The sequence below is a fragment of the Dromaius novaehollandiae genome, chromosome 2, assembly GCF_036370855.1.
Source record: "Dromaius novaehollandiae isolate bDroNov1 chromosome 2, bDroNov1.hap1, whole genome shotgun sequence".
Classification (NCBI taxonomy): domain Eukaryota; kingdom Metazoa; phylum Chordata; class Aves; order Casuariiformes; family Dromaiidae; genus Dromaius; species Dromaius novaehollandiae.
This window is the reverse complement of record NC_088099.1, coordinates 58,835,929-58,856,546: the sequence shown is the minus strand read 5'-3', so window position 1 is coordinate 58,856,546 and position 20,618 is coordinate 58,835,929. Positions and strand designations below refer to the sequence as shown.

General features: G+C 42.8%; 2 protein-coding genes across 4 annotated transcripts in view; one reads left to right on the top strand and one right to left on the bottom strand.

Moving 5' to 3' along the window:
- Positions 1 to 19,631, top strand: part of LANCL2 (LanC like glutathione S-transferase 2) — a 51,577-nt gene extending 31,946 nt beyond the window's left edge. Inside the window, exons 8-9 of one of the 3 annotated variants that reach the window (XR_003262348.2) lie at positions 17,903 to 18,078; positions 18,187 to 19,631. Coding sequence is in view for 2 of the 3 variants with exons in the window: in XM_026121413.2 (XP_025977198.1) it covers positions 49 to 164 (116 nt within the window). In the remaining variant the exon portion in view is untranslated. Of the gene's footprint in view, positions 1 to 48; positions 16,983 to 17,902 lie in introns of those variants that run through there. The other 2 variants (XM_026121415.2, XM_026121413.2) reach the window with 2 other exon arrangements.
- The window catches only part of VOPP1 (VOPP1 WW domain binding protein), a 68,727-nt gene continuing 60,135 nt past the window's right edge, over positions 12,027 to 20,618 (bottom strand). The window contains exons 3-5 of the mRNA XM_026121416.2: positions 19,148 to 19,225; positions 16,845 to 16,981; positions 12,027 to 12,483 (exon numbers count right to left, since the gene is read on the bottom strand). Of these exons, the coding sequence (XP_025977201.1) occupies positions 12,302 to 12,483; positions 16,845 to 16,981; positions 19,148 to 19,225 (397 nt within the window). The 3' untranslated portion in view covers positions 12,027 to 12,301. The remainder of the gene's footprint in view (positions 12,484 to 16,844; positions 16,982 to 19,147; positions 19,226 to 20,618) is intronic.

Genomic DNA, 20,618 nt, shown 5'->3' with positions numbered 1-20,618 from the left:
ATTTTTATGTCCAAGATGCACAAAAATCTCTTTCTCATTATGTTTTAGGGATGGCTGGAGCTATTCACTTCCTCTCAGATATTTCAGTACCGGAGACTTCCCAGTTTCCAGCATTTGAACTTGGACCTCAAAGGAGGGAAAACAAAGTGGAACAGGATAGCTAAGGGATCATTCTGAAAGGAAATTATGACAAAAGCGACAAGACTGTTTAGTGCCTCTGATACTGAACCAACTTGATCCTAAACTGACAGATGGATAAACCCCTTTTCCCACTTCCCTCTGCCCCAAAGGACCATGAAATCACTAGAGCATGGATGAGAAGAAGCCACATATAAGTTCTGTTAAAGTGACACCTTCACATGTAGGACAAGAGAAGTCAAGTTTGAACGTTCTCTGTTTTGTTGCATTTGTCATCTTCAGGTCTTTCACATGCTCTGCATGTTTATTACTGTTGTCTGTTGATATGAGTCTTCTGTTGTAAGCAAAAAGCTGTTCTCTGTGAATCTCAGTCCTGTCCCTTCACGTCTGACTCACAACAGCAGTGTTGCTTTCTGCAGTGTGGTTATCCACAGAGTTCCACTTTATGCCAGACAGTCCAGTGTAAGGCAGTGCTTGGTTTCATTAGTGAGGTGGTTACTTTAAAATGAGAAGAACAACTTCTTTACATTCATGTTTCTGCATTTTCCTCCACAGCCCCTAGAAGCTGAGGCAATGGAGATCAGCCTTGTTTGAAGAAGTGGTATGAGGTCATCTCAGTTTTCAGGGCTTTATTAGGTTTGAAGGGACCTGTTGTTGTGGGATTTTTTTTTTTATTTTTTATTTTTTTGGAGCAGAACAGAGCAGGAACAGCAAGTTATGCTTTTCCTCTCTTTTTACATGAATTTGTAATAAATCCATCCTGCATCATGTAGTATGCAAAGAAGTAATGGGGAGGCAGGGCAGTTTCTCATGGCTGATAACTCAGGATGACTGTCACTCCTGAACCAAGGAGGTGATTTGTTCTATTCCCCCCGCCCTGCCCAGCCCCACTGCATTTAGCCCAGGTAGTGTGACAGCAGCAATAAGTATCAGCTGCTCGTGGAGGTTGCCAAATACTAAGGAACAATATGTAAGCTGTTGCTAGAAATTGTGAGTAAAGTTTATGTCATCTTAAATTCAAAACCAGAGAGAAAAGTTCCTTTGCCCTTGTTCTGAACTGTGCTGTTAGTGCTTTGCTTCTTGTTGTAGTGTGGTGGTGGTGTGAAATACTAGCCCTTCCCTCTACCGGCAAGCTATTACTCAGTTCTGCCTCCATGCTCTTGATCTGGGAGGAGAAGTGGAACTTAAGGCAAGAACACTTACAGCACATTTACATTTTACATGTAATAAATACACTTACTGTTTGAAAAAGGTAAGTAAGTGTATCATTGTCACGCTTGCTCAAGCTCTGTTGTCCTTTTCCCACTCACACCCTCCCAGCTCTCCCTGTGCTCTGTCATTCCAGGTGCTTATTTTAATTGATATCTTGTATTGGATGTGAGTGCGACAGATGGCAGAGACTTTGTCTGACCTTTCAGGCGTGCATTGGGATATATATGACCTGTGAGCCATCTGCTGAGCTCCAGTGTTTGCAGTCAGGCTTGGAAAAGCATTGTGGCTCCTGCATAAATCTCTGAATGGCAGCAAGTGGCTTCCTTGAACTTTACAGTATCTGTTGCCAAATCCATCCGGATGTTAATAATCTCCTGATTGAGTTCTGCTAGGCAATAGAGGCAGTGCCAATGCAGGGACAGCTTAATGTCACAGTGTAGCGCTTGCATTGATGTGTCAGTAGGACTAAAGGGTGGGAGCAGCAGGAGGGAATTTTCCACCCCTCTGGCAAAGGGTAGAAGATGAGGCTCTGAACCCAGCTGCACCTATACAGCCAAGCAAGAGAGAAGATGCTGAAAGGCAACAGGAAGGAGGGAAGATGTATGGAAAGCGGCTGCGGGGAAATGAACCTAAGCAGAAAGGGAGGAAGTGGAGGGATCAGTGAGGAACTGGGAAAGCCAATTTCAGGATGTAGTATGCAGAGGGTACAGGGGAGGTAGAATGTAGCCTGCTCCTATGTTTCATATTCTTTTTTTCCTTCTCTTTTTTTTCCTTCCCTCTCCTCTACAACTGCACAGCGACTGAGATGGATTAACAGGGAAGTGTATTCCCCTTGTGCCAGAGGGGAACCTTTTCAGCAGATCCCACACATGTGCTGTCCTGACTGCATAACTGGGGGTGGGGAGGTACCGGCAGGGATTCTTTTTCATTCAGTGATTATAAGCTTTCTTGGCTGCTGAGCTTGAATGGCAGCTGTGGGAGGTAATTTTGGCTGTCAGGGGCCCAATGAGAAGTAAAACTTTCTCTTACTGTTTAAAAAAAAATGTATAGGTGTATGTACACACTTAGAACAGCTTAATACTGAGCAAAGCTCTGAGGCGCTTGAGTGCAGCAGTCAAAATAATGAGCAAGTCAGCTATTAGCTCTTTCTGTATTGCGGCCACCCTTCTGCTGTGGTTAGGCCTGGTGCTGTCTTCCTTCCGAAAATAATGTTGGAATGGAGCAAGACAGGAAACATAATGCATAAAGTCAAGAAGCTCAGGACAGTGTGTCTGCCTCGTCTTCTTGATATGCCTTTCCTCATGACTCTTCCTTTGTGTTTGTGGCAGCTTTGTGATGTTCAGGTGGCCCAGTAAAAAAGGATGTTGTGTGAAGGGGTGAAAAAATGCATTTCACCAACACATTTGAAAATTTTGTTTTCAGAAATCACGTCAAACTAAGATGTGGAAAAATGTCTTAATATTCCCTGATTTGCCTTGTCCATGTGTAATAGTCCATTTATTGCAAAAAGCAGTAGTGTTAAAAATGGAGATGCTTATTGGGCAGAAAAAGAGGGGGAAAAATGCTTATGTTTTTGTTCTTTGGCTTTATTAGTAAAGATCAAGCTATGTGGTGGCAATTTGTCTGAAAAAAAATTTTCGTGTTTTGTTCCTTCCTTCCCTGCTGCCCTGTAATGGTAGTTGTTCCACTGCTGTAACTGCTGAATTGTCTCCCACTATCATAGGCTTGCAGAGTGAAACAGAATCGAAGTATGAAAGCACATGGGCACATCATTTTTTTTTTTTAACCCTCACCTTTTATTAGAGTTGAAGGGCTCTTAGTGTTGTTTCTCCCGAGTGAGCTGCAGTGTGCATTGCTTAATGCCTCAGTGCAAAGCTTTGCTTGCCTCTGCTCAAACAGGTCGTGTTGAGCAGTGTTTTCAGCTCAAGCCTTACTTTCAGCCAGCTGTTTTTTAAGAACACATATATGAAATATCTCTGTCTGCCTTGTGCAGTGATTTCCTGTTTTCCAGCTTCAAGAAAGTTTGAGGTTTTTCTCTAGCTAAGATTTAACTGAATAAATTCTTGCGAGTGTGCTGCAACCACTGGGCGGTATTTCTGATTCACAAAGCCCTGTATGCCATTTGTGGCCCTCTGTGCTACTTGAGAGCAAAAACTCTAAACAGAATAATTTCTTCTTTGAATTCATGATGTACTTCTGACCTGTAGGCAGATCTCAGTCACTGAAGTACTGTTCTCTCTATATTAAGTCAAAATAGGATACAAAGGGCCATCAGGGGAGAGGGGTCCCAGAGCCACAGGGCTTGCAAAAGCAAGGTGGCCTAAGACTGATTTAACCATTTCCCTCGCCCACTGAGATAGCAGAGCTATATTATAAGCCAGGTACCACAAGTGATGTGTTAGATAGATAGCAGGATAAAAAAAGGCTCCACTGTCTGACAAGGTGTTTTAGCCACAGCTTCTTGGGTACATGCATATAGAACTAAGACATCTGGGTTTTTTGGTTTTATTTTTTTTTAAGTAAGGAACAAAGAATACTATTTCCTTTTTGCTCTGCATATTTTGAGCAGCTTCTTAGAAAAATATAGTCCTAGCTGTTTGTTTTCACAGCAGTGTAAGCTGTCATAACGCTTGAAAGAAAGAAAAAAAAAAAACCCCACAAAACATAAAAGCTTGTCACTACATTATCTTTTCCTGGAGTGATAATGAAACACTGGAGCAGCTGCAAGGCGGCGGCTGGTGGGAGCCCCAAACAGAAATGCCAGGGTTGGTACCATCTTTGTCAAACCTGGACCTATTTGTAGCACAGCTGATTAGTCATCCTGCTAATTACTGGGATGGAAGCCACTGCATTATATTGCAGGTGAATTTAGCCCTCGTTCTACAAGGGATGGGGCAATCAGTCACACCAGGGACTTATTTTAAAGGATAATTTATTCCCCTTTTTGTTTCCACTGGTGTAAATAGAAAAATAAGGTAAGTGTAACGCAGAGGCAGCTCAGGGCATGAGGGTGAGCACAAGTGGGTGAATACAGATCGAGCAGGTCCCAGCTGCTGTCACAGCTGGCTCTCACACCACCCTTAGCCACCTGGCCTTGCACAGCAAGCACAAGGGCTGTGTGCCTGCTGGAAGGCTGAGGCAAAACCTTCAGCCCCCTCGGAGTGCCATTAACTTAATTAACCGACCAGTACAGAGCCTTTCCTAATGAACATGGAAGGCAGCAAGAGCCTCGGAGCAAGGTGCCTCGCTGGAGGAACACTTTTTACTTTCTTCTGGTCAGAGCAGGAAAGGAGCATTGAGCTTTTGGGGGATGGTGCAAAGGAGGAACAACTGTAGCCCTATGAAGTGCTTGTGAGAGGGGAGTTGTTGAAAAAAAGAGGTGCTTACGCATCTTAGTATGCAGCTTTGAAGGGGCATGTCTGCACCTCGCCAGCCTAGTACAACGACCTGGCCATAGCCAGGCCTTACCTTCAATGTGAGCCTGTTGCTGAAGGGTGTGCTTTAGCCTGTTGTCATCCTGTGCTGAAAGAAGCTTTACAGGCCTGTTGAAGGACAAAAAGCAATCCTTACTGCTGATTATTTGAGGGCAGAGGGGGAGTAAGGTGGTGCTCTTGAGTCAGACATCCTTCTGCCGCAGGGCAGGAAAGAGATATGTGGAGCATAAAGTAAAAAGCCAGTGGGAAGGTATTCCCAAAGCCTCCTAAAAGCAGGACACTGAACATCGAGGAGGTCAGGTGCATGGTCAAGGAGTCACTGCACTCGTGCGTGTTCCTGGCCCAAGTGTACTGGAAGATGGTACTACAGGTCAAACCACAGCAGCCCCCAGCAGTTGGTGTTAGGTCATGGCCACCAATCTGCCAGACACCAGGTCACCCCACTACCACCACCACCACCACCAAGCTTAAATTAACAACACAATATATCAGCTGTTTCAGCACCAGCAGCCTGAAGAGCCGTCCACCGCCATCATGCAAGACTGAGCTGTCGGAGGCCAAGACAGGCATTCAGTGGTTGAGACTGATTTTCTGTCCAGATCAATTGAGTGAGCATTTATGCACCTTCTGGTCTGCAATGCATTTGACAGGCTGCTCATTACCAGCTCCCTGCCGGTGCCTGTATCTGTCACCTGCTGCCAAGGTTTTGAGGCTGCGGTCGCCTGGCGGGCTGGTTCCGACTCATGATGGAGGGGAGCGAAGGAAGGCAGGCGGTGCTTGTCTGAGCTCCTCACCCTCAGATCTGCGCACTGAACCTAGAAACCAAGGTCTGGTCTGTCAAAGAGGTACATTCATAGAGCGCAGAGGAGTCTCGCTATGACTGTCTCAAATCTTCACCCTTAGTGACAATCAGGAATCTAATCCCAAACCTCAAAATGTTTTGGCATCTGTAGCTAGCAATCACCTCACAGTGGTCCAAATAACAACCTGAAAGATACTCAAGAAAAACTATTCTCTCCACCAGGAGAGCAGAGTTCACACACATCATTACATGTGCCCATTAGACAGCACATTTTCCCCAACAAAATAGCATTTAGGGTAAATGGCTTTTTGGCTCCACTGTCTCTACCTCAAGAAAGTCTGCCCCAGGAAGCAACCCTGCTGTCCTGTAGCTCTTCAAGAAATGGTTCTGCTCCATGGTGAAGAGGGCTCTCACCAGTCAAGACCGCAGAAGTCAAAAAAACCCTGGTGTTTGTAGAGATGATGCAGAGCCCTGCTTGGCCTAACCACGATTGCCAAGAGCAGATCTTGAGCCACCACTTTTCAATGTTTTACCATTAATCTGAACTGCCATACTCAAAGCCTTGCTGCTAGAAATTGCTGAGCCACTCAAGCCTTGTTGAGGGAGGAGGACAGAGTCGGGGTTAGAGGGCACCAAAGTGTATTCCCCACCTCTCTCCAGTGTGCTGCGCTTTGCCAATCAGGCACAAGGAATAAAGAAATCAGTCTCCAGGAGCTGAGCAACTGTGTTGGAAAGCAGCTCTTCATGGAAGGCCGCTGGGGCACACACCAGCGCACAGCTTAATGCTTTGGCTCATCTATAGAAGTGGAAACCTGCCTACATGCACTACCTTGCACCATACATTGCATTAGCATTGGTACTACATCTATGCTTCCAGGAGGCATGGAAATAGTTCGCAGCTCTCCGCAGAGGAGCCCGTAAGTTGGGAGAAGCAAGTCTTGTGATAGAAACTTAAACAGTGGTAGCTAAACATTTTATCAGAAAGGAGAGATGCTCTTTTCGTCACATGCAGCTACTTATATGTGAAAAATCTGAAAACTGATAGGGAAGCAAATGGGGCTTTTTGGTCTCACCAGTGTAGGTGGAACAACTCTGCAGTCTGAACCCGAAATGAGATAAACTCCAAAAATGAAGCCAGTTGTGAGGCAGGGTTTGCTGAGTGAGGAGATGGCCTTTGTTCAGAACTGCAGAGCTCTAAGAAATACTGCATTTAATGCCGCTCCAGAGAAAAATTTGATGACTGAGTACCTGCAACCGCAAGCTACACACAGTGATCCACAGGGTCCTTTATGAGTCTGTAAATATCTCTGCTCATTCCTGCCCTCCATAATCCCTGAAGAGAAATGAAAGCAGAGTGCATCCAATCATTCACAAGCCTTGCTGTTCTTCATTGAGACTGGGCTAATAGCAAAACCTCAGACCTTAAACCAATCCCCTAGCCATGGGAAGGGCAAGTTCCTCCCCCACCTCACAATGTATCCTAGGCTTTCCTCACAGGCCTTGGACATAGGAAGGATTAGCCACACCATAGCTACAGGCAAGGTATACTGAGACTCAATGCTAACACCTCTTTTAAAGCTGCTTAGTTGGAAATTTTACAGTGGAACAAAAGAGACTCACCCCTCCCTTGTCCTCCAGGGTTGGAGTAGCAGAGACTTTGAAGGTTTTCTTGCCTGCAGTGACCAGCTCGGTACATTCCTTCCAGTCAATGCCTCCTCATGGATACATTAGAAACGTTTTGAGAATACCCAACTGAACAGAGGACCTCAAGGAGTAACATTATGTTTCTGGCTCCAAATGGGGCTTAGTAACTGCGCCTTGGCTTTATTATGCTTCAGTGCTTCAGTCCTATTTTAAAGCATCTGCGTCCTCTGTTTTGAATGCTACTACTGCAAGAAATACAAGATTGATAACTGCAACACACCAAACCAACTTTTTGATGTAGCTGGTGAGATCTCCAAAGCAGATGGGGAGGCAGCCCCACAGCCTGGGCTGCGAGCCACAGCTCGACCTCAGCCCTGGAGCTCCTGGAAGGGGCCTGGGGAGCATCTGATGGCCAGGACTGGGACTCTCAGAAGCAAGTACACTGAGAAGGGCACCAAACTTTGCAGTCAAAACACCACCCCACCTTGGGAGCGAGGCACCAGGATCTCTGTTGTGTTACAAAGCGAGAAACAGCAACCAGAAAATCTCACGCATAAATCCCTATGGCCAAAGCACTTACCTGCGATGTGGAAGTTCACCTTAGCTGCAATAACCAACTGCACGCTTTGTTCATCAGCACTGCAGAGTAACTTTGTGTTTGAAGGTCATGTTTTCCTCCACCAGTGTGATTAAGGCTGCCCACCCGACCTGTCAGCACTGCTCTGGTGGTGAGAAGTGACCCTACCATGTCCACTTGTGTGCCTGTAGCCTGCGTTTTAGCCCTGGCTCTCTGAAGTGGCAGTCAGATACAAGGCTCTCCATAGAAGTAGTCCTGCCTACTGGCCTTTTTTGTACACAACTGATCACACTTTTAGCTCTAATTGCTTACATAAAGCTTTAAAAAAAATACTGCTCAGGAAAGAGCAATAAAGATGATTAGGTGCCTAAAGGTAGAGCAATATCTAATGTTACTTTAATAAAACACATTCCAAAAGAAACTCTCTATACATTTGAAGAGTAACAGAAGCCTGAGACTGTAGAAAGACCAAGTTCTGCTCCATCCTCCAACCCATCAACCCAGTTTTACAAAAGATGCAATATACACACCCATATCAGCTTTATTTTGTTAACATGACCCTACCAAAAGTTACAGGCTTCCCCCTTCTTTCCCCCACCCCCACAGCTTTTTTCTTTTTTTAACTAAGAAGAAAAAAAGGAAAAGAAGAAAAAAGGAAACCTGAAAAACTGCAAAAGCAAGGCAACCAGGGGAAGGGCATGTAAGCAATTTGCAAGTAATTCATAGGAATACCAACACAGGTGCTGTGTGTTCAACAGGAGACTAAGCAACTGCCAGGAGAGGAGCACATGTATGTTGGAAGAGGTAGTGTCAAGCACCAGCATTAACAAAGAAAACAATCAGACTGCAGAAAAACTTCACCAGAAGTTGAATTTCCATATACAGCATAAAAATTCACTGTAAAAGGCTTCTATCCAAGCTTATCAGGAAAATGCCAACTCTTGTAGATACATTTCGTAATATAGAAGAACAACATCTATCTTCTAACACCAGAGGTCTGTCATTTCTGTTGACAGAAAAAGAAATGTTGGATTTGTTTTTAAAAAACTACACAGTGCATACACAACCATACAACATGACATAGGCAGCTTTAAACTTTGAGTGCACACTGATTTAGAAAATATATACAGTTGTGGTGTGCAGGCAGATGGACCTACTGATTAATCATATATAAAATGTACCTTTCCTTATCTTAAATGTCCACTGAGCTGCACTGCACACACAAAAGTACACGCTTTGTCCCTTATTATGATGCACAGTAAGAGAGTTATTACTGAAACACTTCTGAAAAGTATTTCTACCTTGTCTCAGTGTCAGGTCCAACGTGAGGGTAAATGGGTGAGGTTCTCCAGCCTGTGATATACAGGGGAAGAGACAAGGTGACCTAAACAAGCAACACTGCAATAGGAGAGGAGGAATGCACAACTCTCCTCATTCATTCTGTTCCTCTCACATGCAACGAAGTCTGCAGAAAACCCTGATATTTAAGAAAACCAAAGCAGTCCCTTGTCAGGCAACTCTCTCCAAGCGTTTACATGAATACCTGGTATTCAGCATACAAGCAGCCCTTCTTATGTTTCACTACTTAAAATTAAACAGCCAACTGATTGGAAAACAGCCCTGCCTATCAAAACACTTTAAATGATAGATTACGTAAGATTTAAATCTAGCTAAGCAACTTAGGCAAGATCATCTCTGGGAAGCTAAGAAAAGAATTTTGTCCTTCCTAAATTCAGTGTTACTAAATAAGTCAAAAAAAAAAAAAAAAAAAAAAAAAAAAAAGGCTTACCTGGGTCTGCTTGCATTTCTTCATTTTTAAGTATAATGAAAAAGAATTACAAGAAGTATTAGAATTTGGGTGGGTTATTTTTAATCCATAATACAGTATGGAGGAGTAAGCAAAAGACTGGGCAAACTTCTTATAAGTAGATACATTCAACATTTTTGAAACATATGCTGAACATAAGCAAATATAGGAGGATATGATCTGATTCAGTCTCACATGAATTATAATATAAGTGCAAGTGCAAACTCAGAACTTGGGGCTAACCTCACATCAGCTCCAATTTCACGAGTCCCTCTTGCTGGCAGAATGAGCTCTGCAGTCCTGGAAAGATCTTTTTACGCCCCCTTAGAGTCACCCATCCTTATGTGCCAGAACTTTTAGCATGATGCTATTTTCTACGCCCTTATCCCTTGTGACAGAGACATATATCAAAATAAAACCAAGACCGATCACTGCTATCAAATGCTAACACCACTTCTAATAGGAACTGCCTGTTGATTTGATAAAACAAAGTCTTTTCTTCAGGCCAAGTCTTGATCCAAGTGGTATCAAGACACAGCTCCCTTTGGCTTTATTGTGGTTGTGACCAGGACTCTTACTATGTCCTGCAAGCTACGGTATCACAGAAACAGCTTTCTCTGACTTGGTGAATCCAACTGCACTTCCAGAAGGCAGGTCACAGCAAAAGGAGTCTGCACAATGTAACATAACCTAAGCCAAGAGCTTCCGTGCCACTAAATCAGGCAGGTCTCCCCTGACACTCATCAGTAGAACAAACTGTAAACTACTTTCTTCCCTTCCCTGGCTGCCATACAATTACTTCAGTTACAATTTCTCCCAAGTCAAGATTCCTGTAATGAGCTCTTCAAAAGTTAGTTCTGCTCCAGTAGATGACTATTAACAGCACCGGCAACTTTTACAAACGCAGTGTCCCTTAGCGATTTTCCTGTTAAGTCAACTCATGTGCATAATACCAAAGGGATGCTCTTTTCTGTCAGTTTTGCAAATTTAGCTTGCTCTCTAGGAAAAAATTCTCACAAGCCACTGGCAGAAATAAGATACATTAGTAGCACAACAAAACTTTTGCTCCCTGAGCAACATAGGTCTTTTGGATTACTTCAGATTACCTCTGTGCCCTCCATGCCCTAGCTGGAGTGACATAGGAGCAGTCAGTGTATCGGCAGTGAGGAAACAGTAATCGACCTGGTACCCAAAGGACCATACCAGACTCCTAACTCTCAGCTGTGCTGTCTCTGCAGGTCTCTCAGAAGTTAAAAAGCAATGGGATCTTCTTTTTGCCGCTCATTAACAATATGACTCTGAATACACACCAAGTGAGAAGGTGCCATTGATATGCGGTCACTCCTCAGAGCAGCTTCATGTCTTTGCTAGAGATAGATGTGCCTAACAACCCTCCCGGGAAAAGGGCTTTGTGTTTTTTTCAAGGTGTTGACTTGTGGTCACTCAGAGAGCCAGCCACAAGCATGAATCAGGGACCCTGGGAATACTCACAGCAAAGTGTACAGAAATCCAAGTGCCAGCAGCAGTTGCAAAGCCAAACCATCTGTGCGTTGGGTTAAGGAACTGCTTTTAAAAAGGCTATTTGACTATGATGCAGGAAGGAGAGCATGTTACAAACCTGTCACCTGGAGATGACAGCTCAACTATGTACTCTTTGTGGCAGCAGTAAGACCATAACCAAACTATTTTTTGCCAGTGACAAAATTCCCATCAATTTCAAATGGAACAAACTTGGGAGTGGGCTCCTGTTCCTTTTTGTTATAGTTATTTTTCAATTTAGGGAAGAAAATTTTTCTATGTATTTCAACATTTCTGAATACATCTAGAGACACAAGCACAAGTAGCTCTGATGTTAGAACACTTCCCTCTCCCTACTGACATTTAGGTCATCAGCTGTTTCCTACAATCTAACCTTGGGCTATAGCACAGAACAAAATCTGTAGGGCATCAAAAGGGGAAGAGAAGCCAGGCTGAAGAGGCCACAGGCAGAGTCTAGGTGCTGGCCAAGAAGCGCTCAAGCTCTGGTCATTCTCTTTTTAGGCGCACCATTTATAGCAATGAAGCCCTCTCTTCTAAGGCACTTGGCAAAGCCATTCCCATGACTCAACCAACACTGGTGCCCCATTCCTTCAGTGACTTCTATCACAGCGCATTTCTGTTGTGCATTAGAACAGAGTTTTACAAGAAAACTCTAAATGAAGACAATGGTTGTCACCATCCCTGGTAAAAGCATTGCCCAGCCTCTTCTACATTTACCCTCTTTGTCTCTCATTTCCATTCAATTAGGGCATTTCTTCTAATGGGGGCTTAGGAGCATGTAAATCACTTTGGGATTGCATAAAGAACTGTTACTTGTCGCCTGCCACAATGCAATAATGCACATAGTTGAAACAATAAATAAGGAGAAAGACATACAGATTTTAAATATAGGTTTCCATTAAAAGCATTACAAAGACGACTCTTCTCATTTTGAAGACAAAAGAAAAAATCCACTTCTACTGCAAAAACAAAAAAAAAATTAAAAAATCACCCCTTTGCAAGTAACTTTAATGAGGAAAGGCGCAGGGAAGGGAGGGAGAGAGGATTTAGAGAATTAGCAAGTGTTCAAAAGGGCAGATGCCCTCCATCTCTGTCATTTTGCAATGGCACCTTCTTCTCATACAGTCAGGTCCAAGACCACAGAGTCCTCACGTCGAGGATTTCACCACCTGCTCGTAGGGGGGAGGTGGCGTGTTGCAGTAGGAAGGTGGGGGTGGATAAACTGGGTTCCCTTGGGGGGAATTGGGCTGGACATGGAAAGCCATAGCCATGGGATTCATCGCAGGTCCACCTGGATCTGTGTAATACGGCACCCCAGGTTGTTGTGACCCTGGAAGAAAAGAAAAGAAAAAGGGAGAGAAAAGGTATCAACAACAGCAGCAGCAGACAGCAGTCATGCCCTTCCAAGGGCAAGAGAGAGGGTCTGCCTGTGCTCTGCCCCTCAGGGAAGCCATACACAGTAGGTTTTACCCAGAGCCTAGGACATGTGGCCAAGGCAACGCTCAAAGGTTGGCTCTGTTTCAAGGCTGGCTGCTTACAGAAAATGTAAAATACCTCAAAGTGTTTATCAGAGCAAGGACAAGGAGCCATGTTTGTCCCACTCCTGAGGAAACCCAGACTTGCAGGACAGCACACTACATTCACTTACAGAGTTTTCACCAAAAGGATGTCTCAGTTTTGCACATAATAGAAAGAAACTTAGTGAGACCAAGGGCACTACTGCCCCAACCAACCATCATTTGAAAGGGAGAGCAGTGAGCCCTGCTCAGTTCTCTGGACAGAAAAGCTGTCGTGCCCACATAAAGGAGAGGCTGAGAGACCCCAATGAATACAGGAATTTCCCTTGCAGCCCCTGCCTTAGGTGTGACATCTTACAAGACACACAGAACTGCACAGATTATTTTGTAACATACTGGATTAGTCTGCACTTCAGAGTATATCTCAAATAGAAAACTTCCCTTTGGGGTAGGATATGGCTAAGGAGTAAACGTGTGTGGTGCAAAAAAACCAAGTCCAGTTGAAGCCAATTAAGACTTGCTAACACAATGAGACAAGATTGTTTAGTATTAGTACAGATTAAATTTAGGAAATGAAATTGGAGCCTGCAGGGACAAGGAAACTTACAATTGAATGAAAAATTCCTAACCGTGACACTTGAAGAGTTACACAGACGGCTGCCATGAAGAGTAACACAAGTAGTTACCTCCCTTGGGTATCACAACAGGCAGTGGAAGACTACGTCACACAATTTCAGCTATTAAAGTTAGTAGTGCCTCTGTCTTAATATGTAAACTAGTTTCCTTTTCTCTCTCTCTCTGCCTCTCTCTCTCTCTAAATAAGGCTGGACTGAAACAAAAAAAATCATGACTGAGCAACAGGTTTTCTCCTTTCGGTGCTGCTCTGGTTTTCCTATAATGAAACAGCCTCTAAGGGATTTTCCATTTAGTCATTCATTTCCATGACTTAGTGACTCCAGGATTCAGTATTACCATAGGAGGAATATAGGCGTCCAGAGCTTTAAGCATCCTCTAGTACTTTAAGCAATCAGAAAGGATCCGTAGAGCAAACTCAAAAATATGTTCTTAGAACATTAATAAGAGATGGGTCAAGTCACAATTCACGTTGATTCAAACATTCACAGAGTCTGGGGTGTCTGGCCCTGGAGTTTTACTTGGACACTCACGAGCACAGAGGAAAGAAAGCAGATCAGGAACATGGCTATTTCCTTCTTAATAACACAAGAAAATATTCCCTTTGCGTATCTGAGGAAACAGGCTTGCTCCATGGTCTCGCTTCCTCTGCTGTGGTAAGGAGAATTATTTGTTCTGCTTCAGCTGAGTATTAACACCCGACTGGCTGCAGAAAGAGTGCCAGGCTGGGAGCAGGTTCCAAGTTTTCCTTCTCCAAAGTTTGTGCCAATATTCACTTATGTAGCCAGGGTCTCTTTTCTTAACCATTTCTAACATAAAGTTAAATCTTGCTTGGCTCTGCATTTCTGTAGTTTCCATCAATATGGGGAAATGAGAGATGTAAGGCAGCTCATTGCAGTTTGAGGTTTAGGAAAATAGCTGTTTTTGTTACAGCTTCCTTGTGTTATAGAATTTTGGGGGCAAGTGTGGAAATCATTCCTTTAAAATATTTTTACAGTTCATTAAATCCAACAGAAAACAACATCTGGGTACCAACTTATTTGCAGGATCAACTCATAAGTACTTGTTATGTGTCTACAAAGGGATCCAACCCTTTCTAGGGCCTAAACCACTGGTTTTGTGCTATGTAGGCCAGGGCTGAAGTGAAAGACACCACCAGATCTGCAAACTGCAGTTTGTAGGTGAGGTGTTTGATCCACTTGCCCAGTCAGGCCCACAAAGAAAGCACTGTCAGCCCCGGGGCTGATGCTGGAATAGCAGAAGATGTTGCAGTTGTATCTGCAGTAAGGAGATGGCCAAGAAGCTGCACTTCAAGGGCTCCAGCTCTACAGGGCACTGGCTACTGCTCCAAAATCTGGAAGAGGAGCTAGAGAAAAATCAAAACTTGGTTGACTACTAATTTCCATTGCTTTTGCAGTTGAACTTTCTCTCTTTCCCACTGCAGCATGCTCTGCTGTCTTGCCAGCAGGCCAGGCAGGCAAGCACGTGTCTTTCCACTCCCCTGGGGAGAGGTTCTGCATCTGCCCCATAGAAATGCAAAAAAGGAGGCCATGAATTAAGGGGAATCCAGCACCTCACAGCCCTAGTGGTGGCTGCTCACGACAGAGGCAATGAGAAGGTACAGGAATGCAGAAAAGGCAGGACAGAAAGACAGAGAGAAACTGGGAAAGCACTTGGAACTGCTGAAAGAGTGACTGAAAGTTCAGCAAAACAAACAGGAAAAAAAGACTGCAGTGAGATTAGCTCAGACCTCAAAGTTTGAAAAATAGTAACAACAATCTGAAAGCAGGTGGCATAAGTAGGCTGTCAAAGGGCCTAAGCTTGTTTATATTTGCCCACAACTTGTGTTCCATGAGGTGTCATGAAAAACTAAAGCCATGTTCTAAAATTAAATCTAGTATTTGCTCATCTAGTTGCAAGGTGTTCCTTGTTTACATAACCTTGGGGTTATTTTTCAGGCCTAAAAATATGGTTTAGTTAGTTTGGTTGTCCCCCCCCACCACCAACCCTCCACTCTCTGCAAAAATGTGTGTTCAATAAAGGACAAAAAAAAAGGATGCAGAATGGAAACTCTGGGCCTTAAAAAATAAAACAACAACAACTAAGTTTAAGGAAAAAGGGTGAGTAAAATGTTACTTTGTGCCTGTAAGAGCTACTTATCTGTCCATTTAGACCTGGGAGAGAGAGAGAAGAATGCATACTTATAAGCACCTGATTAAGGACGCAAAACCCAGTGTTTTCAAAGTGTGTACAAAGCAGGCAGGTGAGCAGTGGCAGGCTTGACAGGGTGGAGAGCCTGAATGCTGCATCTCTGCGCAACACACTTCCAGTCAGAGCTAACTGGAATGTTTTTTATGACACCTTTTCTAAGCAGGTTGTCTTGATGCAGACAAAATATTGCACAGAGCTGTAATGATTCAGAAAATGATTTCTGACACAGAAGTTTGAGGCAGCAAACTCTAAGTGATCCCCCTTTTCAATCCAAAATATTCAGTTGTATTTCCACTGCCGAAGCAGTACAAAACCAAAACAAATTACCAATTCCTGAAAAGTTGCCAGAAAATGTAATTATACTCTGGCTTGAGCTCTCTATAATACAATGTGTGACTAAATGACAGCACAGGAAAAGTGTCCGTGTATCAAGTGTGCACACGTGTGTGCACGTGTGTTTTCACAGGTGCATGTTACCCTGGTTCATGCAATCAGGAGGGTGGATAAAGGTGTCTCGGTCTGGGCTTGCTGAGACAAGGAGAAGACAAGCACCTGAGTGTACACTCAAACATAATCTCAGCACTGTAAGTCTTCCAACTAGACACAACTGGATTCAAAATGCTCTCATAAAGCACAAATATCTTCTGCTTACGGGTAAGTCCAAGATTCTCCAGGCTGGGACTATCTAACAGCCAGAGGGTAAGAAATAAGAAACTTAGAAAACAGTATTGCCAAAGGACTCCTCACTATGTAGGTCCTCACTGATGCTCACTGTCACCACTGACCAGAGAGCAATCAGACTGATAACTCAGGGAGAAGGGCCACTTCACTGCAGCAAAAAATACAGCACAGAATATAGAAGGCAAATCAGAAAGAGAAGACTTGCAATAAACTAGGCTGTGGAAGGAAAATGTTAGGCTTTCCTTCACCTCTGCCAAATGGTATCAACTATACTTAAAATTCCTTCTTCAAATTATTCACAAGAAGAAAACGTCATTGTTCATTTCGGATACCTATCATTTTGTCAACACTGCAGAGTGAGTTGGTCCTATCTTTCTTCCATTCACTGACATACAGCTCTAAAGATATTAGGAACACAAGGGAAGGGAACTATCCTGTTATCCTGGGTCTCAAAAATACTGCTGTATGCTGCTGCTGAAATACATTTTCTAGACGGCAGAATTTTGTTCATCAGAGGAGGTGGCTGCATGGCTTAGTGCAGTAGCTTTCCTCTTCCCAGTCCCACAGTTTTCAAAAAAAAAAAATCCCTTTTTAATGCCTTGGCACATATAAGAAATTAGAGAAACTCGTATAATGAGCAGTCTCCGACCTGTTGCAGTGTTGACTGGTTGTCTGGTGTAAGACACGTTAAAAGTAGGTTCTTCTACTAGTGGAGGAGGGTACATCCGCCTTCGGATGAAGAAGCCAGCTCCACAACAGAACAAAACTCCCATCATCAAAAGGAACCTAGGCAAAGAGAAGAGGGAAGTCAAACCCCACCTGCATTCAGGCAGCTCTCAACCCGAGATTGTTCATCACGAGAAACTCAGAATGTTATCTTTCAATCATCAGCCTCACTATGATTTTTAGCAGGCTTTCTTAAATAGGTTGCTGCTGGACAGCAGGCCTATGTCATTTGAGATGGCCACATCTTAGGGCACTTATGGACATTTCTCTGTCAATTAGTATTATTGTCCAATGTTTTCTGAGATGAAAAAAAAATTCTGAAACGGAAATGCCCTTGACCTTTTGAAAATTTCAGGCTCATATTGGACCTTTGCCACTGGACTGGTGAACTGAAATCCCAGGTCCAGTTTACTGTTTAATATTGTGTGTCTTGGACCCAAGTCCAGCTCCTATAGCATCTTGATGGGTCAGCAGGTTTGCCTGAGACTGGCTGTGCAAAGAGGAATGTTGTCCTGCAGTTACCCTTAAAGAAAGATTTCTGGATGTTCTTAAATGAGTAACGCTAATTCTGTCTCCCATGGGAAATATTACAGCTGACATTTAAGCTCAAGCCAGAAGACTGAAATGTTCAGCACTGAAGATCACAGGTTTTGCTTTCTGCTTTCCAGACAGGATATACATTCTCAAGTAAAAGAACATTATTTTGTTTCAGCTCTTTTCCTTTCAGCTCCTTTCCAACCTGACTAAACTTCCTTCACCATGCCCTTGCACTTGTTCAGTGAAGACATGAATTTGCAGCAAGAGTGCGTCAGGAGACTTTGTTCTTAGAAGTAATTTCCACTGTGTGTTCTTGATTAGTTATCAGACATGGTAGTGACTGATGCAAGCTCTTCTAAACCCAACTGTGATGTTGGCATTTTCTTCCCTGGTGCCAATGGCTCTTCTGCCTGTAATTGTCACCTCTTTTTCTTTTCTTTCAAGGCCCTTTTCTGGAGGACAAGGAACAACTGGGATCCTTTGGAAGCACTGGAGGCAAGAGGGTATTTCTTCCTTTCCATCTAAGCTGGCCAGAGGCAAGCCTGCACACAATGCTTTTTTCCTCTGGAGCATTCCCAGATGACTGAGACAGACAAAGTGACACTGCATAGCAGTGACAGGTATTTTATGTAAAGGGTCAAAATTCTGTTCTTGTTTCAACAGTGGAAATGAGAGCAGAATGAGGTCCTGTTTCTCTAAGCCAAAATTAATACATTCGTTTTTGGCAGTGTTCCTGGAAAGGATTTGTTCTGAACAGAAAAACAGAGATTTACAACGTCACCCTAGGGATTCCGACGCAGAACTCCTAGTTATATCAGTAAGGATTGTACATCAAAATCCCACAGGCAGCTTTGAGAAATCTCTGTATTATAGTATGTATAAGGCTTCTGTTTTTCAATGTTTATTCATTCCAATTTTGAATGCTTTTTTTTTTAAACAATCTTTAAATTCTACATAAAAATACCTAAAATCAGGTTTTCTAGAAGAGCTTTTGCTTTGTCTAATAATGAGAAGGTTTTTTTCAGGTGCTTTCTTAAATTCCTCTCTAAAAAGAATTTACCTTATTTTTTCATTATACATATAAAAGTGATTAGTTTAAGCCTTATCCAGATTACTGAGCTGCTGGTTTCACGAGCTCAAATCTTTCTGCCTTCTTTTCCTTTGCTGTCATCTCCAGTGAAATCCTCATAGTCATAGATGTACCCTTCCTTTTTAATTGAAGCCTCAATTCATCATCTTAAACTCTGCATAAATGTACAATCCTCCTTACACAATCCTCTTTTAAGATGGAGGGCCTGCAAAAATGGGCAGTGCTGCCACTTGGTAGTAGTTGTGACAGGTATGAAGCACTGAGTAAATTTAGATAAAAGTTAGAACCACTGCCTGTACAAACCAACAGAATGGGGAAACAGGGAAGATCAACCTGAGCTGAGTAATCTCCTTTTCCAGTATTTTCTCACTGCTTATTGGATAAACACTTTTTTGCTATTGGAATGGGGGGTTGGGCATCAGGAGGTTTTTATAAGCTAAACCCAAAGGCCTGCATTTTACCTGTACACATGCATTACCACTTACTTGCACCTACTCTACTTTAAAATATTTGGGCAGAAAATACCTTGCTTCAAATCCTATAAACAAGACAAGAATAGGACACCATGAACATAAAATTCCAAAAATGTTGTGACATACCAAAAATACCATAGTCGCTGGATAGAGAGAGCTCTTACACAGCATCTTGAACCACAGCAATCCTCATAGGAGCGACATCTGCACAGGAATAAAGGAAAAAAAGACATTAGGGGAGTGTTTGTCACTCAAAGTAAAATTGCATCACATCAGAATCTGGGCCCACACAGGGATATCAACTCAACAGTAACATTTTGGACAAATCCAGTTGTTTCAAACTGGCACCACAGAGACTACACATGGGTGCAGAGGAATCCCCAAGCCTGATGCCAGCAGCCCAGCTGGCAGAGGCTTTATGTACAACATCCTTGTGAAACTGGGCAGCGAGACCTGAAGTTGTTGCCCAGATGGCACAATGCACAGCTGGGATTCCTGCTATGGACTGGCACCACTGCTAATTTAGGACTCTGAAGAAGTGAACGTGGGAGACGGTAACCCACAGCCTGATCTGCTTTGACATGCACTAATTCTACCCTGTCAATTTTCCTGGAGTTGCTTCTGATTTAGGAAGTTGTAGGAAGAAAAAACAATCAACACATCAACTACCAATATAACAATTCAACCACCACTGTGCACTTAAACTTGCACCACCACCCTCCCCCTCAATTTCCTTATATACTCACTTTCTGGGACTATTACCCAGTATCAGATCCTATAGTCATTACCAGGAACAAAAGTCAGACTAAAATGAGTAAGAATAGACCTCTTGGCCTGCATGATAAAACTGTCAACTCACGTGTACGTATCCATGGTACAGCTCTATCACTATTCAGAAACTTTTTGCATGTTATTGAAACTGCCTCCCTACATAATTCCATTAAAATCAGCTCAAAAAGATTGAATATAGTGTTTAATTCTATATAACAGAACATGTTATAAAGGAAAACAATATTACTGTGTTTTATTTCACAGTAAATGAACAGTGCAGACATCAAACATGAACCATTTGGGGTTTTGCTCACTGCAAAAGACAATTACAAGGTCAAAACTACCAGATAACTCAGTCTTTGCAAACTGGCAGCTTCCAGGGGAAACAGAGAAAACTTAATGTGTACTATTATTTGCAAATTTTGTAGGATTTTTGCTTCTCAGACTAACTTCAAAAGAGAAGGAAAATCCATGGAGTTCCTTTCCACTCTTTAATAAAACTAAGAAGAAAAATAAATAAAACAAATAGGAAAAAAAATCATTTTCTAGCATTTACGTCTGCTAGAGTTCATACCATTATAATGAACATAGATATACTTTGTATTTACTTGTTCCCATATATATGTTCATATGTCCATGGATATATTAATATTACTATATATGAATAGACACAAAATAATAGCAAGATATACCCTTGCATTCTCCATCAAAATTTTTCTAGTAGTGGACTGCAACTGCCAAAAATTCCCATCATTTAACTAAACTTTCCTCCAGAAATGCATTTCAAATTAATATTTTATACAGAAAAGAACGGTTTTAAAAATAA